General features: G+C 40.1%; 1 protein-coding gene across 4 annotated transcripts in view; it reads left to right on the forward strand.

Moving 5' to 3' along the window:
- NTNG1 (netrin G1) overlaps positions 1-22,079 on the forward strand; it is a 313,233-nt gene that overhangs the window by 266,720 nt on the left and 24,434 nt on the right. For 3 of the 4 annotated variants that reach the window (XM_046645779.1, XM_046645776.1, XM_046645777.1), the window contains one exon: positions 688-822. The exons of the other annotated variant lie outside the window; for it this stretch is intronic. In XM_046645779.1, the coding sequence (XP_046501735.1) occupies positions 688-822 (135 nt within the window). The remainder of the gene's footprint in view (positions 1-687; positions 823-22,079) is intronic. 4 annotated transcript variants of the gene reach the window in all.

Genomic DNA, 22,079 nt, shown 5'->3' on the forward strand with positions numbered 1-22,079 from the left:
AAAATTGTATTGTCCTGCCAGCAGACATTATAATGAAAAATATGTCTCAAATTATGTCTATGTTGAAATTACGATTACAAAATTTATTTTTCTTTCATGATTGGTAATCTAGGCTGCATAAAAGCTGTACTAACATGGCAGCAGATACACCAGCTAAAGGCTCATCACAAAATAGTATTTATATAAATAAGTTAAGGTGCTGTCCCAAATCATAAAGTAAAATTGCCTTTGAATGAACAAAGTGCATTCATATTGCACTTTAAAAATATTCAGCGGTTCTCAAATATTGAGTATAACAGATAAGCCCATTTGAATAATTTAAAACAGATTTTACACTGATGCCATATTGATTTATCCTTAATATACAAACTTCTCATGGTGTTCATTAAACCATCTAAAAACACCCTAACAAATGGAACCTCCATTATGATCTGTTAGCAGTGAAGAGCATGGTATCTTATTTCCTTGGAAGTTTTCAGTTGATTTCCTCCCATATCATAAAATGATATCATGGAAGGCTGAGCAAATAAATAAATGGACCTGAAATAGCCGTATTTGCCAAAGCATTTCATTAGTGGACATCTTTCTTTAAGTAAGTGATACGTTTATGTAAGTGATGCTCCTGTGTTGATAATCTATTAGCCACGCGGACTTGTCTCCAGCCTGTGTGTTGTCTTGTTTCTACAGAGTGTTATTGTAACCCTTTGGGCTCAGTCCATGATCGTTGTAATGGCTCAGGATTTTGTGAGTGTAAGACTGGAACGACAGGGCCTAAGTGTGATGAGTGTCTGCCGGGAAATTCCTGGCACTACGGCTGTCAACGTAAGTAACTCTGGGAGCTGCCCTCTGCCTGCTGCAGCATGGCTGATTCTGCTTGTCTAGGCCAGTGCGTGCAGCTTCTCAGAGCAGAAAAAGACCTAAACCGCTGACAAGCTTTAAAAGCTACTTAATGCCCCAGCCTATGTATAGGAGAGAGGGCAATCCATCAGCTGTCCAGCTGGCTTCTTTGAAGCCCATCTTCGTCCCCTGTGATGGCTGGAGCAACTTATGTTGAAATATTGTACGCAGATCCATGTACCTGGCCAGACCATAAATTAAGTGGCACAATAGGGACCCAGCTTGGAAATTTTCACCGCAAAATGAAGGGTGATGTGTATGTGGTTAATATATTTCTTGAACTGAAAGCTAGCCTGGAGCTCCAGAGTTCATAAATTAAATGATATCTACATAACTTATTACCACCCTTGCTATCATACCCATCGCTGAATCTTAACCAAAAACCTAAGGGTAATAAATCTAAGGGATATTTAAATTCCAGGGTAAAATAAAAGAGGAAAATCAATATTGATTTTAAGCCTCAGAGGTTAGGCACATGCAACGAGCCTTAGACGGATGTCATTTGGTTGAGCCTCATTTCTCTGAAGATTATCAGACCTTCTTAAAAGCTTGCCAAGGCAGGTGGCATGTCAGTGTATTCAGGGAACAGAAATTAAAAAATCTGAGCAGAAGCTTCCTTCTGTCATTCATAACCTTTTCTGCTTTTTAATTCTGCACTAACTTTCCATTCTCTCTATACACAGTCGGCTTACTAATATTACGGAGCCACCAGGCAAATCCTCTAGAGCGGGGCACTCCAATGGGAAATCGTGCAAGACACGTGTGTAACTTTAAGTGTTTTGTTATCCACATTAAAAAAAGTGAAAACACATGGAAGAAGTTGATTTTAACAACTTATTTTATTTTACCCAAAATATCTAAAATATTAGCATTTCAACATACTGTTAACATCAAAATTTTGGATCTGTTTTGCATTTTTTCATACTGTCTTTGAAATCCGATGTGTGTTTTATACTTACAGAACATCTCAATTAGGACTAGCCATATTGCAAGGCTTAATAGCCACATACGTCTACCGTATTGGACAGCACAGCTCTAGAGGTTTTGCTGCTTACTTTTCACTTGAAAAAAATGTCAGCATGCAAGGACTGTCTAAAGCCAATTTCTGCCAGGGCTGTACAGAATATTTCACCTGCTACCTGTGGAATTTACAGTTATCTGGAAGCTACACTTTTACATAATGTAAAGCCAAAGTGAAATTGACTGCCATCCTAATGCCATGGGCGGCAATGAACTGTGGTGATAGGGTAAGAAATTTGGCAGTGAGCAGGCCGGGATTAGAATGGGATCCAGGAGCATCTCCAACCATGCTGGAGAGGAGCATTAAAGGACAGTCAAATAGTCAGAAGTCAGGCAGCACACCTGCTCATAAGCTCTGGATGAGGTCATAGTTCAAAAAGTCGTACTTGCCATAGGTTTCCAGAAAGCACCTTAAGGGCCTGGATGCATTGGTGGATCCCAGAGATACGTAAGGAGCCTGGACGCAGAGGACAGGCATCAGTCCTGGGACATCTGAATATAGAGGCCCAGAGAAGGCCAGTAGTCAAGAGGAGAGAAGGAGGGGCAGACAGAGGAAGGGCCAAGACCAGCCCCGAGACTCAAGGGATAAGGACTTTGTAAAGAGACTTTGTAATTAAGACACACTTCTTAAAAAGAAAGTCATGCAAACTTCCTGATGCAGTAAGACCTAATGAATGAGTTCCTGGAGTGTAATCAGGGAAAGACATTGGAGAGGAAAATAAATTAATCTAGCCTTAGAGGAAATGCATCCCAAAAAGGGCCTGACTCAATTCTTCTGTGTTAATTATTGGAGTATTATAAAAAATGTCACCAAATTTTTCCTTCTGGAATTGGAAGACAGGATTTAAGTGTGGACCTACCACATGAGGTCAGTGCGATGTACAAAACCCTCTGTACCTTAGCTCCAGCACCTCGCATACTTGGTCTGTAGATCAAGAAATTACAGGAGTAAATGCGTTATTCTCTGGAGTATTTCTTGAGTACCTGCTATGAATAGGCATTAAGCTAACAGTAGAGGCTACAGGCGTGAAGAGAGAGAGCTGCTGTGAACATGTGGGCACAGAGTTCACAATCTGGAGTGAGAGGCTGACATACAACCCAATAATTATGCCAGAAGTAATTAGGACTAAGGAAGAGCTATGTACATGCTTTCAGTGAAGCCCAGATGGGAAGTACAACTTCCCAGAGAGGTGGCATTTGGTTGAGAACTGAAGGGTTAGTAGGAGCTTTCCAGGATGGACTTCTTGGGCAAAGGTGCATGAGCTAACACACTACGTTCCAGAAATGTCAAATAGTTTCGATATTACCGGAGGATAAGGGACATGTGTGTGTGTGTGTGTGTGTGTGTGTGTGTGTGTGTGTTGGGAGGGACAGAAGATGTTGAGAAAGCAATTAGGGACCAGGTCATGTGGAATCTTGAACACCAAGCTAGAGAGCTCATTTCATCAGACAAGAGACATGGGAACCATCATACAGAAGAGCTATGGAATCCATCATATGGTTTTAAGCAGGGGAATGAAAGGATCAGATTTTGTTTTAGAAAGATTATTCTGGCTGCTCTGTACAGGAAGAACTGGAACAGAATGAGACTGAATTTGCTATATAAATTTGACATATTTCAAATACACCTTTTTTTTTAAAGATTCACACCTGAGCTAACAACTGTTGCCAATCTTCTTTTTTTTCCTGCTTTTTTTCTCCCAAAATCTCCCCAGTACATAGTTGTATATTTTAGTTGTGGGTCCTTCTAGTTGTGGTATGTGGGATGCCGCTTCAACATAGCCTGACGAGCAGTGCCATGTCCCTGCCCAGGATCCAAACTGGCGAAACCCTGGGCAGCCGTAGGGGAGCGCACGAACTTAACCACTCGGCCACGGGGCAGACCCCTCAAATACACCTTTGAGCATACAATAGTTTTATCTCACTCTGAAATCTTCTTTCCCTCCCTCAAAACCCCCACCCCCACAGGGCTGATATTCTATTAAAATATAGAAATTCTTCTGTCGGTTGGTAAATGGCTACTGGATAGAGATCCCTAAGTGCCTTTCCCTGGGATCTCTTAGAATGCCCCCAAGATCCAGAAACAACAGGGTGATACCTGGCCTAGCAGGGTGCCTCCAGCACCTGCTCCAGTATTATAGCAAGTATCCTTTCTAATCTGTTCATGCTTGTAGGTTGATAAATATTTATCATATCACTCCTGTGTCCACACACACATGAATGCATTTAAATATACTCCTCAATCAATCTCTCTCTTTCTCTCTCCTCCCAATCCCCCCCAACTCTGCTTACCCTAAGTTGAATCCATCCTTGGGTTGGCCACATTATCAGTGGCAGTGATGTTAACCTGGCAACAAGAAACCAATACTAAGAAGAAAATCAGTGGTAGAGAGGGCTGACAATGACTTGGGAGCAATGAGCAGGGAGTAAGCAGACATTTAGGTAGGGACTGCCAGGGATGGGCTGTAGTAAGGGTCAAAATAGAGTCCTAGGCATCCAGACAAAGAGCTCTAGTCACCCCAGAAGAATGGCAAGAGAAGCAATGAGAAACTGCAGTCCAAAAGGACGTGGAGCTGGGAACAGAAAATAAAGCAAGGAATCCAGTTACCAACATTGTCACTTACATCCTATGAGTAAAACCCAGTGAGTACACACTTAGGCTCTGGAATCCTACAACCTGGGTGTAAATCCTATCTCCACCCCTTACTATCCGCAAGATTTGGAGAAAATTACTTGGACTCTCTAAGTCTAGTTTTTCATCTAAAAAGGGGTAATACTAGCACCTAACACATATGGTAATTGTGAAGATTCAAAGAAAAATAATGAATACGGACCTCATGGTACATAGTAAGCTCTCAGTTATTACTTAGTTCCAAGCACATGTTGATGCATCAAAGAACTAGGCAAGAATCCATGTTCAAAACATTGTACAATGATAGTGCAGCAAGTACAGCAAGATTGGCCACTGTTGAAGTGTCAAACTGTTGCCCTAAGTCTTCTAAAAAGCCCTTGATTAGAGACAAGGCTGATTCAAGAGACTGAAGCAAAGCTGATGCCAAAAGCAATTGAGTGGCTTCAGCTGGGGGAAATAAAGAACTCCAGGCTCACCAGTGAACTTTCTGCCTGAGGGGCCCACCAGGTGTGTGATCCATGAATGTAAGCTGGTCTCTCTGACATAAAAGGTAAAACACTTGAAAACCATCAGAATGAATGGTCTTTAGACAGCACAGAACACACAATTCAGGAAAGAAAGCAGAAATAAAAAGATTTCAAGGAGGTCAGGCAGAATCAAAATTAGTGTTGAGGTTACCAATTACCAAGAGAAGAATAAGACCTTGAAGGGAAAAAGGGAAGATTTTTTTTTTAATGCACCTCTTTGAAATCAGAAGAAGCATAAGCCATGTCCCAGAGAATAAAGCTGAACCTTCTAGAGAGAAAATAGCATTCCATGCTTCACATAAAATGTGGAGAGTTAACATTTATTGGGAAGGAATGAAACATTTGTTACCAGCACCAAGAAGACTGGACATACGGGAGATTTGAGATTTTATTAATTAATTAATTTATTTTTTTGGTTTGGAAAATGGAATGGGAATGGCCACACACAGAACCAGTGAGGCTCCTGAGGAGATGTGCTATCTTCCTGGAGGATGTATAAGATACGTTGGAATATCGTGCAGTGTTCATTAAAGTCACCAGTTATCCCAGATTTTTACCTAATTTATGTGAATACTAATGATGCTTTCAGAAGAACTGATAGTCTGAATATTTGAGTTAAAGTCAAAAGATTTGGTGACATAGTCAAATGTTATGATTTTGGAAGATAACAACATGTAGGAAATCAAGACCCAAGCATTCATAACAAGGGGAAGGCTGAGGGTCACTCATTGGACCACGGCCTCCAACATCAGACATGAGTTCTTGGAAGGGGTCAGTGCTTATGTTACCAAGAACAGGAAAAATGTGTTTAGTGGGAGCCTTGATGGCCTGATCCAGAAGATTTTTAATTAAATTTGGGAGGAATGTAGAGAAAATACCCTTATACAACTGTAAAACCAGACACTGTGGCAAACCACAAAGTTAAAAAAAAGACAACAGTTATTCTCAGGAGAAAAATAACAGAAAGTTTGGGGAACAAAACTCCATGGCTTAGATGTATCCCTTCACAGAGAAGGCACCATAACTACATTCATTTTCTACTGCTGCTGTAGAAAATTGCCACAAACTCAGCGGCTCAAGACAACACAGATTCAGTGTCTCACATTTATGTAGGTAGAAGTCCAACAAGGGTCTCGCTGGGCTGAGATTAAGGTGTCGGCAGGGCTGGGTTCCCTTCTGGAGGGTCCAGGGGAGAATCTGTTTTCTTGGCTTTTCCAGCTTCTAGAGACCACCTGCACTCCTTTGCTCATGGACGCCTTCCTCCACCTTCAAAGCCAGGAACTTTCCATTTCTCTGTGTCATTCTTCCATCACCACGTCTTCCTCTGACCACAGACTGGACACAGTGTCTACTTTTAAGGACCCATGTGTTTAGACGAGTCACATACAGATAATCCAGTGTAATCTCTCCATCTCAAGGTCCTTAATTTAATCACATCTGTAAAGTCCCTTTTGCCACATAAAGGAAAAGGGTCCAGGGATTCGGATGTAGACATCTTTGGGGAGACATTTTATACTGCCTACCTCAATAGTCACTAAGAATGTCAACTTAGAATGCCAGGGATAAGTATACAGGTACCATGGAGACAGAATGTAACTCACGCTTAGAATAAAGATATTCAAAGGTAAAATTTATTCCAAAGAAATATGTAACAGGATTAGAAAGGAGAGATGCATGTCCAGAAGGCATAGACTTTCTTTGTGAATTAGAAAGTAGAGACAGTGAAATATTTTTCAGTCAAGATCAAAGATCTTATAGAAAAGGTGTTGTGAGAGTATATTATAGACCACACAACTGTTTAGAGGATATAAATGGTTTTTTGTCCAAGGCCAAATTAGGAAATCTAAATGCTCTGTGATCTTCCAAAATGGCGGAACTCAAATATGACAATACCTGCTAAAAGATGTGTCCTGCTAATTGTTGGCTTGCATTGATGAGAATTTGTTCACCCAAAAGAGTGGAAGAAGCAGTAGGTACTAGGAACTACCAGTACCACTTCCTGGTAGGATGGATATGGCAGTGTCACATGAGAGAGAACATTCTATTCAAAACCTTTAAAAGAGGTATTGTCCCACACCTTAAGAAAAATTCAAAATATTCTTATGGAAAAAAGGGTAAGATCTTAAACCCTCTGTAAAACACAAACACACATACACACACACTGATGTTTTTAAATAAAAGCACAAATTGTTTGCAATAGGCTAGCTAGAGAAAATGGGAGACTTCTCAAATAACCAACATGGCTGTGCAAGGATTTCTCATGAGAGTTCATGAACGTTTATTTAGCCCCTATTAGACACTGGGCTGCAAATTAAGGCTGAAAAAACAAAATTGCAAAATGAAGAATGGTGTGGAGCTGTGTTAGCTGTTGTTCAAGTGGCAAAGATGTGGAGATCTTAGCTTACATTCAAGCTCAATTCTAGACAACAAGACGTCATGAGTGACAAAGAATCTAACACAATTTCAGGCTGACCAAAGACCCAAGGAGATTATAGTCCCCCTGAAACATGCTCTGAGCAGCCCACAGCAACAGTCCTGTCCTCAGAAACCCAATTTTAGCACAGTAGACAGTGATATAGGAGAGTCTCATCTTTGACGAAGGGTTTTTCATGTGAAAGAGAGTTGAAGCAGATTGGTATGCATATGATTTGACATGTTACAGGTGTTGACCAGTGTTTGGAAGGCTATTATGTAACAAGTGGACTTGTTGATTCAGGAAGATAGACTAGGAACCAGTGGGTAAAAGAAAGAAAACAGGTTTCAGCTTAGCATTTGTCAAAAATTATATTTGTCAACCTTGGGTAGTAATAAACCCCCAGATTTATCTTATGGAAGAGTTCAAACAGAAGCTGTACAGGCTCTATGAGTGATGCTTTCTGGAGAGTTTCTACTTAAAGGAAAAGTCAAGTGAAAAGACCTCTGGGGCCTCTCCAACTTTCTGACTCTGACTTTCAGACCAAGTCCATGAGGCAAAGGGAAGGTGTAGTGGGACACTCAGCTCAATTTGTATTGAGAACCACAACTTAGCCTTTCAGCTATCCTCTATAATCTCTCTTTACCAAAAAGTACTTCTCACCAGCTATGTTCTCAGTCTTCACTTCTGGTTTCCAAGAGTCAGACTCAGACTTAACTCCTTTTTCTAGAGATTAATTGGTTCCCATCAGAGCTTTTCTGCTACAATAATCCAGGAGGCTTTCTTTTCTTTTCTTCTTTTTTTTCTGGTTGGCTTTTTTGTTCGTTTGTTTCTTGGTTAGTATTAATTTCTACAGGCCTGACAACTTGTGATCATTAGGGTGATGCTTTCATCTGTTTCTCTGAGATGAAGATTGTGCCTCCTTGGACAAATACCTTGAGCCTAACTTGTAATTTTTCAATTGCGGATAGTTGCAGTTTCCTGCTGTTTGCTGTGTTACATTAAAACATCCTGTTCATATTTCACCAGTTGACTTCATATGTTAATCCATTGACAGGCAGCATTCACTTAAACAAGGATATCTGTGATGCTTCAGAGCATTTGCGGTCCTAGACACATGATTTCACTCATTTGGCTCTTATGTCTCTATTGCTGAAAATGAATGGCACCACTCAATCCAAGTTTTTAATTTCTTTGTTAGTAGCTTGAACACCAGTCTCATTTCCATTGCTGAGCGCTACATACATAACAGTAATGAAAAATAAATACTTGGAAGGGCACTTGATGTTACTTTTGTTCAACTCCTAAGGGTGGGAAGGAAATGCTCTTTAAACAGAACCAGTAGGAGCCTCCCAGAGGTAATTTTAAAAGGAAAATATTAGGAAGACAGAAGATAGAAAGTGGCAATTTGTAGGCATTACAAATATGCTGGGAAGTCCTCCTGGGGGAAAAAGGCTCATTTTGTCAGCTAGAGGAGCAAACCCCAGAGTTGCTCCCAGTTGTGAAATTTCTCCTGATTCAGCAGGACAATGTCACACTGTTCAGTCATGCTAATAGCCATTGCTTTCCAGTTCCAATCCTGTTTTCCCATCATTCTTAACATAACTTTAATTTAGAATTGATAGAAAAAGCCCACCGACTTCTAACACATCAGGGGGGTCAAGCTTATGCTTACACCATGGAAAGTGTTGTAACTCTTCACACCACTAATGGCTCCATTTGGAGCAACCATAAGAGGCAAAGCCTGATTGAGCAACTTGAAAGGAGTGAGTTGTTCCGAATGCCCTTCACAGAAGGATTATATCCTAAATACATTCAAAACCTGAGGCTCTTGAATAGCTGAAGCTTGGCAGAGGATAAATACAGATAGTGGACATTCTAACAGCAATTCCAGGCTACTTCTGCCATTCCGCAGTTTGCTTACTACTGAGCTGTCCTGTGCTCAGCTCAGAGAGGGGCCTCAGCTCTCACCTGGATGGGCAACTTTCCATATTTCTTGGCAATCATTGCTGATTTTCTCCCTTTGTTTGAACAAGAGAATATTGAGAATGACAAGTATGCCCAGACTCTACCATTTCACACCATAGAACCATCCAAGTTTAACAGTGAAATGTGTGTGAAATGCTGAAGGTCACAGAAAAATGCAGACACATTCTATCTGTTAGTAGCCCAGAATAAAAGCAGCAGCCTGGCCCTACCCAATCATCCTAAGGTGATCAGGAGGCCAAGGAGAAATACAGTACATGAAGCCCTTTCCTTACTTTAGACAGTACATAGCGTTTCACCCTGAGCCACTCTTTGCACACTAGTGAGTGTTTGTGTGTGACTGTGTGTGTATGTGTGAAAGAGAGAGAATGAATCTCAAAATCTTCCAAAGCTGCAGATATACAGATAATGTCTAAGTATGAACATCTGCCCCATTGAAAAAGGGCCATGCCACTTGAAACTTTTAGGAGAAAAATTTTCATTTAAGTGAAGGACCGGTCCTCAGGCATCATCAGAACAGAATTCTGGAGTAGAAGAGCCACAGATAGACCAGAGTGGGAGGGTTCCTGAGAACTAAATTCTAGGAGTCAACACAGCGAAGTCAGGAATCTTGATTCCGGGTGTGACTGCTACCTCCTCTCCAAGGAAGGTTTGCCCAACGCCCTGGGCCGCCTCTGTGCGTCTGCTCCTCTGAAATCCTAGAGAGAGCTGGGACGTGCTAAGGCTCATTTGGGGCTAAAATTCCATGATCCTGAAATCTCCAAATGGTCTCAGCTCTTTGCATATGGACTGGTTTCTGAGGAATAATTATTTTAAAATAATAAAAATTATTATTGATTGTGCACTTTCTTTGTGTCAGAAACATGTATGCATTATCTCATTCTACAAGCGAAGTAGGATTATTTTCCTCATTTTGTAGATGGCAAAACTGACATTTAAAGAAGGTAATTCCCCCAACTGAAACAGCTGACAAGTGGCAAGCCAGTTATTAGTTACATTTATTGTTGATTGAGCTTGCTGTGGCATTTTATAGGATTTTGTCGTTTTTACTTTGCAGGTGGAGACAGAGGCTTTGGTGACTTATTCCAGGGGTCAGCAAACTTTTTCTGTTTGGGGCCAGATAGTGATTATTTTAGACTTCCTAGGCCATACAGTCTCTGTTGCAACTTCTCAGCTCTGCTGTCATAGCCCGAAATCAGCCATAGATGACGCTTAAATGAATGAATGTCTGTGTTCCAATAAAATTTTATTTATGGATGCCAAAATTTGAGTTTCATATAATTTTCACAAGTCATGATATATTATTCTTCTTCCGATTTTGTTTCAATCACTTAAAAATGTAAAAACAACTCTTAGCTCATGGGCCACAGAAAGAGGCTGGATTTGGTCTGCGGACCATCGTTTGATTTATTCCAAACTCACACGGTAGTTAGAAATGAAGAAACGGGACCTGTTAAAAAAAAATGGAGAATATTAAGCAAGAAGCAGGAGAGAACGTTAAAAAAAAAAACCAAAACCATACATTTCATTAAAGTGTGCCCTCCATCTTGATGTGGGTATCTAACTGATTGATATTTACCAGACACTAATTGACCTTAAGAAAATGTTAGGATTTCCAAAAACATGAAGACTTGGGCCATATAATTTCCAGGACACGATCACATTCACAGTTGGTGCCAATTGTTTAAAGGCTTATGAGCCGGCCAAGTCGATTTAGCATCAATTTAGTACCATCAGCAACTAATGAAAGAGAAGTCTGGGCGGCCATAAGACAATCAGGATTGCTCATGTTGGTGTGAGGAATCATTCTGCAGGAACAACCCGTCACCTTGAGTATCAGCAACAAGCTCTACTGAGGGAGAATTACAGTAATGATATCAGCTGCAATGCCAAGGGCACAGGGAAAAACAATACATACAGAACCTGTTGAGACTTTATTTTTTTACTATAGACTTTGATATCAGAGGTGATTATTCTGAATAAAATGCATGCCGGTGCTATGAGCCTCCTCTGCCGTTTCTGTCCCAATGCTCCCTTGAGTGTGACTGAGTCTGTTGAACCCAGGACATTCTGGATCACGTGGCGCTACCTACAGGCTTAGAATATTGTCATGACCTGTATCTATTTAAGTGCTATATGCTTTTCATCCCATCTTTGTTAAGTTTCCTGTTTTTAAAAATTATAGTCAACCTTCAGTTATCCATTGCTGCAAGGTGAAGAGAAGAGGCATGCGTAAATACGGAGCCATTGGTGTCTTGATGTAAGTTCCATTAAAGTTGGATTTCATCTAAAACAGGCACACACACACACACAAATTCAGATCCACACACAGTTCATCTGCTCTGGGTCCAACCTCAATCCCCAACTCCTCCTCACAGTTAGCAGTCAAGATCATCCAGACATTGCTGGATATTTTAAAACAGGAACAATTGCTGAGATACATTTTTAATAATATTCTGCAAAAGTGTAGGATTCATATTATGTGTAGCAGTGATTTCTTATAAGTTACAGCTCTTTTGGGGAAGTGGGCATATGTCTCAGAGATAAAACACTTCAAAAATAATGAAATATTGATGTATTATTTTTAGGGATCACTTTTAGACCTCGTTAGCTAGTGTTATTGACCCTATGGAGGTAGTCCTATGTTAGTCTGTATTCTTCATCATGAAAATCAATAATATGGACAACCACATTGTTCACATGGATTTGGGTGCAAAAAGACAGTTTGAGAGCTCACAGAAGGGCTTATTATGAGGATAATTTGGCAACTTATTCGTAATATAATGTCAGAGGTGACAATCACTGCATTTTCCATGATTTTGCTGGCCCAGCTTTTACTAGTGCCCACGTGGAAGAGATTTGGAAGTATTATGAGGTCTTTCTTGAGATGTCATACCCCTGTTCTTTCTTATTAAGATAAAAATTAAAATGGCTGATATTGCACCAAGGATGCTAAACTACATGTATACATATAGACATAATGTATGAATTCTATCTGATTACATCAGGCCGCGACATTTCTGAAGTCACGGTTTTACTAAAGACTGTCCAGAGTCTTGGGATGGAGGAGTTTGTGCTTCACCTACTGAGAGGCCCATCTGATAAAACATGGTTAAGTCAACCATGTTCTGTATGTTCCTTCATCTACAACAAATGGAATCAGATCACAGCCATTCATTCACTCATTTACTCATTCATTTATTCATGTTATCATCTGTTTAGAAAATATCAAATTCCTATGTGCCAGGAATTGCACTAAACTATTTTAGCACCAAAAGATGAATAAAATGTGATCCTTGCCCTCTGAGGGTTGACAGTTCAAGCTGGGTCTCAAATGTGACAGCACCTCACTCTTGTTGGAATCTGAGAAGACCACCTTCCAGTACCACCTTTCTAGCTCTCTCTTCTAGTCTTAGGAATCTCTGCTCTGACCTATAACCTTAGAATGATATCTGAGATAGAGTCTTAAAGATATTCGAGTTTAGCACTTATTTTAAGTCATAGATTAAAATTGTTCAATCTTTAAAATTTTTTAGAGCTTTGCTTAGCTCTCTTTATTGCATTTAATAATGATGCTGGTGGCTGCTATTAAGTGCTCGCCATGTGCCAGGAACTGTGCCAAGCCATTTACACTGCTTTGTTGAATCTGCATAAAATCCCATTAGCAGTTATGCCCACTTTATAGATAAATGAAGTGAGGCTCAGAGAGGCTAAGGAACCTGCACGTGGTCAGCTAGAGCCTTGCAAGTTAAAAGTGTGATCTTTCAACCAGTAGCATCAGCCTCACTTGGGAGTTTGTTAGAAGCACAGAGTATCATTCCAGACTTACTGGTCTGCATTTTAACAAGATCTCCAGGTGATTCATATTCGTGTTAAAGTTTGAGAATCAGAGCATGAGATAGTAAACGTGGATTTTAACCTAGGATAGAGCAACTCCAAAGCTCAAGTTTTTTGTTTGTTTTTATCACTCAGTGTTCATAGAATAATGGTGGCTAGGAAATCAAGGACATACATATACCTAGGAAAAATTCATATAAGGGGCAGGAACTCATATAGTAGCTCATGTCATCAGTTTTTACCAGCATGTATTCTACAAATCTAAATCGTATTAAAATAAGGAGAATCATGAAAACTTAAACAAGTAGCCTATTTGTTTTCTTTAATCCATATAATTTAAGTGTTTAATATTTGATAGGTTAATAATAAATATTTTAATACAGTATATTGCATTCAGTTAGGAATATATCAAAGGGAAATACAAAGTGAGTTCCAAAAGATAAACTTTTATTGGGCACGTGAAATACAACATAAAATTTGATGGCAATTACCATTGAATCTATTCATGTTTGGAAACGTATTGAAAGAGAAACTCATAACTCAGTTAATTGTTATGAATTATTAATTGCTCATTTGAAAAGCGATGAGCAGAACTGCACTTGTTGAAAAACTTTCTTTCTCAGTGGCTTTAACCTTTGTGTCATTGGTTTTATGAGAACAAAAGGGAAAGAATGACAGCAAGATTCTAATCGTCCAAAACCAGAAGGTGACAAGACAGTGAACATCTCAGTAACTATAAAAAGGTTAATTGCGATTGAAATGAAATAGTCATCGCTGGCTTCACTCCAGCATACTTAAGTGTGATTCTCTGGGGACGGGCCCAGGCATCTGCATTTCACAAAACTCTCTCGACAATCATAATACACAGCCAAGATTGAGGACTACATTTTCAATAATTATACATCATCTGAGAAATTTAATCCAGCCGTGAATTTGACTCAGGATATTGTGAACCCCAAGTGAGATGTAAGCTGGGCTCCAGTTTGCCCCTCCTCGTTAGAATTTGAGGTAAGAGGGCCCACAACTAACGGCAGGAACGCTGCACACTGTGGGCAGCTTTATAAAGAGGAATTCCCTAGATGGCAAGAGATTTCTGATCCAAACAAGCTAAAATCAAGAGTATGTCTGGATTTAAAGATACCTGATGAAAATAACCCCTTCCTTCTCAAAATCAATGCTATGAGTTTCTTCCATCGGATGAAAAAACAAACCTTCAAAAGTGGAAGCTTTTTTTATTAACTAAATCCAGGGATTTATTGTTTAGTGTCAGCAGCGTAACTGCTTTGTAATTGATTTTTCTGAAGAGAACTGAAAACTTAAGCCACCTTAATTTCCTTTATCTTGACACACATGATTAGCATTACTCGGAAATATATTTTACCAGGCTCCCAATTACCATTTTTTAAAATCCACTTCCTCATTGCATGCTCGCCTTGCTAAAATATTTCTAAGACAGAGAGAAAGCAAGTATATAAAGATAAAAATAGGGCTGCTTTATTCCTGTTAATAGCTTTATCTTCTTTCTTCAAAAACTTCTGTTTACCTTCAGTTGATATTTTTAAAAATGAATGGGATTATTAAAATACATTAATATCAGTCAATTTCTAAAATAGGGATAAAGAAGTAAGAACATTATGGGCAATGACAGAAATTTTAAAATAATGAAACAAAATGTAATATTTGCCACTTAGACTCAATCAAATATTCCATATGTAATGGTTACAGTCCTGCACTGTTTGTTACCCAACTTAGCCTCAGTTTGCTCACGTAAAATTAAAATAAGAATTGGACCCACCTCACTGTCTGTGAGAATTAAATAATATAATGATATTTAACCCAGTTTCTGTCACACAGTAAGGGCATACAGTGAGATAATTAAACTATAAGTGATGATACTTGCCCTCCAAGTTTCATTGACAATGGTGGAGACTGGATCAACGAATTTACGAAAGTAATCAAGTTACAAATGACATGACACAATGAAAGCTGAGACAGTTATGGCTCCTTCCGGAAAAAAAGAAGGCTAATAAATGAATGGGGTTTAACACTTACTGTGTCACTTTTTGTGATTATTTCAAGTTATAATTGCCATCTGTAAATGCAAAATTTTAGTTAAGATTTGGTCTAAAACCAGTGCCTTTTAGTTTTGCAGCTTCCAAATAGGGAAATAAAGCCCTTACAATAAACTTTTATCCATTAAATTCACCCTAACCTTAGCAGCACTTCTTCATCAATTTTAGGATCATCCTAAATCCTGGAAATTACCCTGTAATGCTAAAATGCCTGCCCAGTAGCTGCGTCTAGAATTGTGGTGACCTCTTAACAAACCAAAAGCTAGACTGGGTCCTGTGCCTGGACATAAACTAATTTCTCAGGAATGATGACTGGACAGTTATAGTCCATTGAGTCACCATCAGACCAATTGGATGCTAGACTACTTTCAACTTAGTGACTGTTGACACCCTTAGGGACTTATACGTCAGAAATGCATTCAACTCTCGCTCGCTCGCTCTCTTTTTTTTTTTTTCCAGAATTCCTCAGGAGACTTTCCACAGGGTTATTTGGCTTATCCTTAGCAACTTCATGATATGGGCTATTTTTCAGCAGGTTTAAGATTTCTCTCCTTACACAAAAAAGATACTCAAATTGAGACTCTTACTTTGAGGAGAATAAGGATGTTTATTTCTGTAGGAGATTAAAAAAATAATGACACGAGTAACAATTTCACCACGTGTCATACTGCCCTTGAAGAAGCAAGCCTTCATTTTTGTGGTGAACCAACAGGCATTGAGGAACAGAGGAATAAGTTAATACTTTCACAGCCTTAACCATGTCACTATAAAATGTGAAAATGAGAGGGGTTGGCCTGGTGGCACAGTGGTTAAGTTCGCGTGCTCTGCTTCGGCCGCCTGGGGTTCTCTGGTTCAGATCCCAGGCATGGACCTATGCACCACTTGTCAAGCCATGCTGTGGCAGGCATCCCACATATAAAGTAGAGGAAGATGGGCACAGATATTAGCTCAGAGCCAATCTTCCTCAAAAAAATAAAAAGTGAAAATGAGAAGGAAATATAACCTCCAAAGAGTAAGGAGAATGTGAGGGAGGTATGACTGTCACTAGCAGCAGACATACAGGGGACTCATTGTCAGGGTCAGCCAACCTTAGTTTAGTCTGTGCATTGGAATTCTGCTGTCCCGCTGCACACTATACTGGCGTATTACTTTACATTTTAACATGAATGTCCTAGTTGCTGCAACTGTATATTGAATGAAGAATCCTCAGAGGAGAGGGAAATGGTATGAGAAGTACTACTTTGAAGGAGCCCAGCGGGAGGAGAGACCCTGGGTTGAAGGATTCATTAATAAATAACCAAAACATTTCTTGACCATTTGCTGTGAACTCTGCAACATGAGTTAAAAGAGAAAAAGAAAATGTTTAATACAGCCTCTGCTCTCAACGAGGTTACCAAACTTAGGAAGGTGGGAATAAAGCTCATAAAATCATAGATTGAAACATAGTTTCCTGTCCAGAGTACTTGGGGTCCTCCTAATGGCTCTGGTTGTAAAAGGAAGCTGGAAACTATTGTGTGTCGACTCTGGCTGAGTAGCTCTCTCTTGTATAGTGATTAGAATCCTGGATCTGCCTCTTACTGTGTGTCTTGTTGAGCAGATTTTATAACCTCTCTAACCTAAGATTCCAGTTTTCTAAAAAAGAGATGGCTCCATGTCATAGAGTAGTGAGGGAATTAAATGAAATGCTGTAAACTACTGAGCACAATTCCTGGGGCATCACAAGCTCTATAATTGATCACGGTTATTGATATTGCCCTCCTATAAGCAAACGCCAGTAGGTGACAGAAAGCCTTGATGAAGAGCTTGAAAGGATTTGCAACTGTCAATGAGTCATTAAACCTGTAAATGGAGATCCCAATCAGAAATGTTGGTTTTTAAGCAATATTTGACAAGACAACTAATTATGTGTGTCCAGAAGCCATCAGGGGAAGGTGGAAAGTCTCTGGTGGTGGATAGAGACCTTAATATGAATTCCCTGATGTTCTGAAATTCAATGAGCGATGAAGCATAGGTAAGATAAGGAATTTAAAGTCCTTCCTATACTCAGAAGGTACCTGACATCACAGATCTGCTCCCCTGGTGCGAGGGAGGTGACTAACATCTGAGGAGTGCCAGAGTCTCCGGTCCTCTGGGAGAGAGGATGGAACTTCCTTTCCCTGTGACTCATTTCCCTGCCACTAGTTTATTGTCTCAAAACAATGGTTAGTGTTAGCCATTTATGTGGTAGAAGAAAGGGTTCTCTGGCATCCAATTTCAGGTTAGAATTTTATTATTTTGTACAACAGCACAGTCAATCTCAAGTCTGTTAATAAATCTGAAGGTAAATGTAGTCTTTTATTTCTCTTTAATCAAGAAGGCAAGGTACTACCTGTTCCCAGCTCCAAATTTAACATTAGTACAGAAAATAACATTCCTTTAGAGCATTGATTTCTGTCTAAAACTTCACCCAGAAACTGACAGTCAAAAAGGACACTGCAAACACATTTCTTTTCAAGAGAAGACAGGAGTTCACTGGGGATCTTTTCTTTCCCTCGGCGGGTACCTAGTTTCCAGCAACAAGAGTATGCATTACTCACTGCAGAGTGTTTGAAAACACAACTAGTGATCATGACTAAAATCCCCAGGTGGGCTTTTCAGTCCAGCATAAGTCCAATTCTTTTCCTCCAATTTACTGAGGATTTTCCTGCTGACTTTGTCTCTCCTTTCAAACTGCCATGCCTTTAATAAATAGGAAAGATGAATATCGTTTAGGGAAATATACTGGAGTCTTACAAATAAATACATCCACTTTCTAATCACTTCATAAATTAAATTGCATTCCAAAATATTTCAGTAATAAACATGTCATGTGCCATAAGTCTGCTTGGACATTTCACACATATTATTTTATTTACTCTCCCTAATAACCTTGCAAGGAAGTGCTAGTATACCCATCTTACAGATGAGGAAACTGAGGCTCAGAGAGTCTAATTTGTTCAAAACAAACAGCTAGTCAGTGATGGAGCTGTTATAAAACCAAGATATAGATCTGACTCCTTGCCCCGTATGCCACACAAACCCATCGTGATGAGTCCGAAATAGATGTATTTTTAATCCGAATCCTCCTTGCGAGCCAGGAGGGTAATAGGAGCTTGCAGTGTTCTAGTCTTGGACTACAGCCCAGCTCCAGGATCAGTTTGCTTTCAGTGAGGTGGAAACAAGCCTCAGTACTCATTCATAGGAATTCCATGAGCACAAACACCACCACACAACAGAGAAAGAGCCTTCTGGATACAAACACGCATCGACTGACAAAAGTTACCAACTCTCTCTCACTATCACTTTATCATCTGCCAACAGGAGCAAATGTTTATTCACTGCCCTCTATGTGCAGTGAATTTATTTCTCAGACTCAGCAACTAGTCCACCCATGCTCACCTGGAACAAGCAGGTGCTGCTCTCAGGTTCCCAGCTCACAAGTTTGATACTTCGATGCATGCAGTGGAGAGGCACTGCTGTAATGTATGAACACTGTGGAGAGACAGCATCTGCATATTCACATGGGCCTAGGATGTTAAGAGAAAGAACGGGCTGTCATTCAAAAGATGCCAATCATGCAACTCAAGCCAAAAATGCTGTGTCTTTTCCCACCGAAAAATCACCCAGACTAGTCATGAAAATATGTTCTGACCAATTCCTCAAGCCTGTCAAAAATTCAAATAAATAGACATCAAACTGTGGCCCAATTAGTAGACCATATGTCACTTCAAAATACCCCAAAGAAGGAAACAGCGTACATAAACAGCTACCAGTTGTTTAGTCACTGGATCATATATGACAAAAGAGATTGTCGTGTTCCAATATCATCACCCTGGCAAGCACTTTGCATCGTCTTATTTAATCTTCACAGCATCCGTAAGATATTGCTTTCTGCGCTTTACAGATAAGGAAACGACGACATGGAGTGGTGAAATGAATTATCTAAGGTCACAAAATTAGAAGAGAGAAGAATGAGGTTCAAACCCAGCTCACACCAATGTATATTCATTGTTCAGGTGCTGTACGCAGAGCGGTGAGCTGCAGCAGCTCAGTGGTGAGTCTTATTGGGAAGCCAGGGAGAGAAGGGAGATGTAATGAGGAAGACTCGAACATCAGACACTTGCATGATGATTTTTGGAAGCCAGTATACTAAGTCGTTATTCACAGTGTTGTCCATTAGCCTAGTGTGGCAGTTCCCAGGATCAAATGAAACGGAATGTTGGATGCTGGAAGCAGGAAAGTACCCATCTTCTCTAAAGCAACAGGCTTATTCTTCAACAGCTGTGTTAATGCTTGTGAAAAGTAATGCATGCCTGATTCACGCTAGGGCCCAATATTCTCAGCCAGGCAGGCAACTACAAAGTGGCTGTGCCGTGCAGCGGTGTGGTGAAATGGAGAGTAACTGCTGTTGCGCTGCAGCCATTCCTGTGAAATGAGGTGACAGCACTGGATGGCGGGGCAAGGACAATCCGTGGACAAGCCTTTATTACAGTAGCAACTCTCCTGATGTCATGTCAATACTACATGGTCAGGCTCCCTCTGTTGCCCTGGAGACAGGAATGGCAGGAATTCTCTTCATCATCTAATCATTAGCTGCTGATGGCAGACACACTGTCTCAGCTCTCGTGTCCTGTGCCCGTCATCCTTTCTGGAAGAGTGTATGAGGAGAAGTGAAGATGGCTACCTATAGTAGCTGCAAATGCTATAAATAGAATCTTTGAAAACATGGGTAAGTGTCACAGAACAGTCCCCAGTGAGGTTCACTTTCTGGAAAGATGCACCCATTTCTAGAAGGGATAAGAATATTCCCCAGGCCATAACCCAGTGACCCATCATAATGGGAGACAGACCATTTCCTCTTAAAATCTGAAACCATCTTCTGAACAGGGAGATGAGCAATGAAGGACAAAGGAAATGAAACAGGGTGGCGGAAGGCATCCTGGAATCACTTGAAGCTTTAATTGGAGTGAATGGATCTGCTTACAGTAAGTAGTAAGGCAATAGGGTGGCCCACAGGAAGCCTTGATGCCCTCTGTGGGCTGGTCTGTTAGGTCATAGGTTCATTTGGCTGTGAGCTTCCTGGGTTTAACAAAGTGAAAACACCAAGCAGGTGTCTCTATCCCCGCTTTCAAACTTTAGGAGAGTGGGATTCGGACACAATGGGCACAAGCAAGTTCTCCCTCACCCAGACTGGCTTTGGAATCTGTTGTAGGTCCACGTCTAATCCGGGGGACCCTGATAGCATAGGATCACTCTCAGTCAAGTGAATCAGCCAAACCTGTCTGAGAGCTCCCACCAGAAGCAAGTGGACCCACCAAGGGGCCCAGCCCACTTGCTTACTGGGATGCCTAGCTGGATTCTGGAATAGCCTTTGATGTGGCTGAAGATACCACACTGCTCTTCCTTTAATCCTTACTCCCAAAATTGATTCAAGTATCTGGTACAACCAGGAAACCCTATCATCCAGAGTTAGAGGTTTCATTTGATTTTATATTGATCTGCGAATACCTTTGTCTGGCTACACATTGCAACGCTGTTGCTTACATACATGATGCAAGACTTTAGTGCCCCAGTTGGATGACATTTGTGCTCTGATGTACCCATTAGCTGTCAGAAACTCTACCATGACACCATTCTCCGTAAGACCACACTGGAATGCTAGGTCTCAGGTCCATGGAATTACACATTTGGAGTATTGTGTCATATAACTCAATGTACAGATGAATTAATAATTCTTCTGCAGAAATTCTACATACAACACCATCCATACATTTAAGAAATGACTTCCTTTTTGTTCTGTCATGAATCTAATTACTGGCACATCTAAGTTTTATTATTTGAAGAAAATACAAATCTCAAGCCTTAGGCTTGTGTGGCTATCGTAATCCTTTTTGTGCTGCTTTAGATGTGTACACATAGAATTGTTCTAGCATTTTCTCCTCCATTAGAAAAGCGTTCTTGGAGAGAAATAAAGGCCAGCAGGCAGCATCCAAATTGGAAGGAAACACCATACACCTATCACTCAGCTTATTTTCCAATGTGAATTTCTGGTTCTTTTGGTACCAAATTCCCAATCCAAGACTTTAACTACAAAGAGCAGCACATATTCAGAAAAGTCTGGAAGCAACGTGTTCTAATTCCATTTGCACATTTCACACTTACCCCTGTGCCTGGCACTCCACTCTCAGTGCTGTAGAGACATAGATATGAGCTCTCATCTAAAGTGGTTACATTGAATGTGCTATGCTCAACTAACAGACAACTTGGCAATATTGTTTTGTGTCGTGTTTAATTATGACATACATGTGTCTATCAGATATTCATGTAATGTTCTAAAAGGCAAATAGGTATTTTGCTTTGGGGTTTATCTAACAATAATTTATTTTTTATTAAGTTTTTTGTAAGAAGAAAATTGCAGCATTCTTTTATAAATATTACAGTCTGAATCATACATAAGCTGCCAGAGTAAATTATTTATATAGTAGACTTATGAGTTCATAGTGAGAGGATGTGTTCACCTCCTAAAGTATTAGAAAATTATGATTCTAATCTAAGAAGCAGAACATTCATGTCTTGGCTTTTTTTGTTATGAGTAGTGTAAGGGAATTTTTCTGAAGACTTTTTTTTTTCATTTATATGTCCCAGACTCATTAGTTAGAGATATGAGAAAATGAGCC

Source organism: Equus quagga, chromosome 18, assembly GCF_021613505.1.
Source record: "Equus quagga isolate Etosha38 chromosome 18, UCLA_HA_Equagga_1.0, whole genome shotgun sequence".
NCBI classification, from domain to species: Eukaryota; Metazoa; Chordata; class Mammalia; order Perissodactyla; family Equidae; genus Equus; species Equus quagga.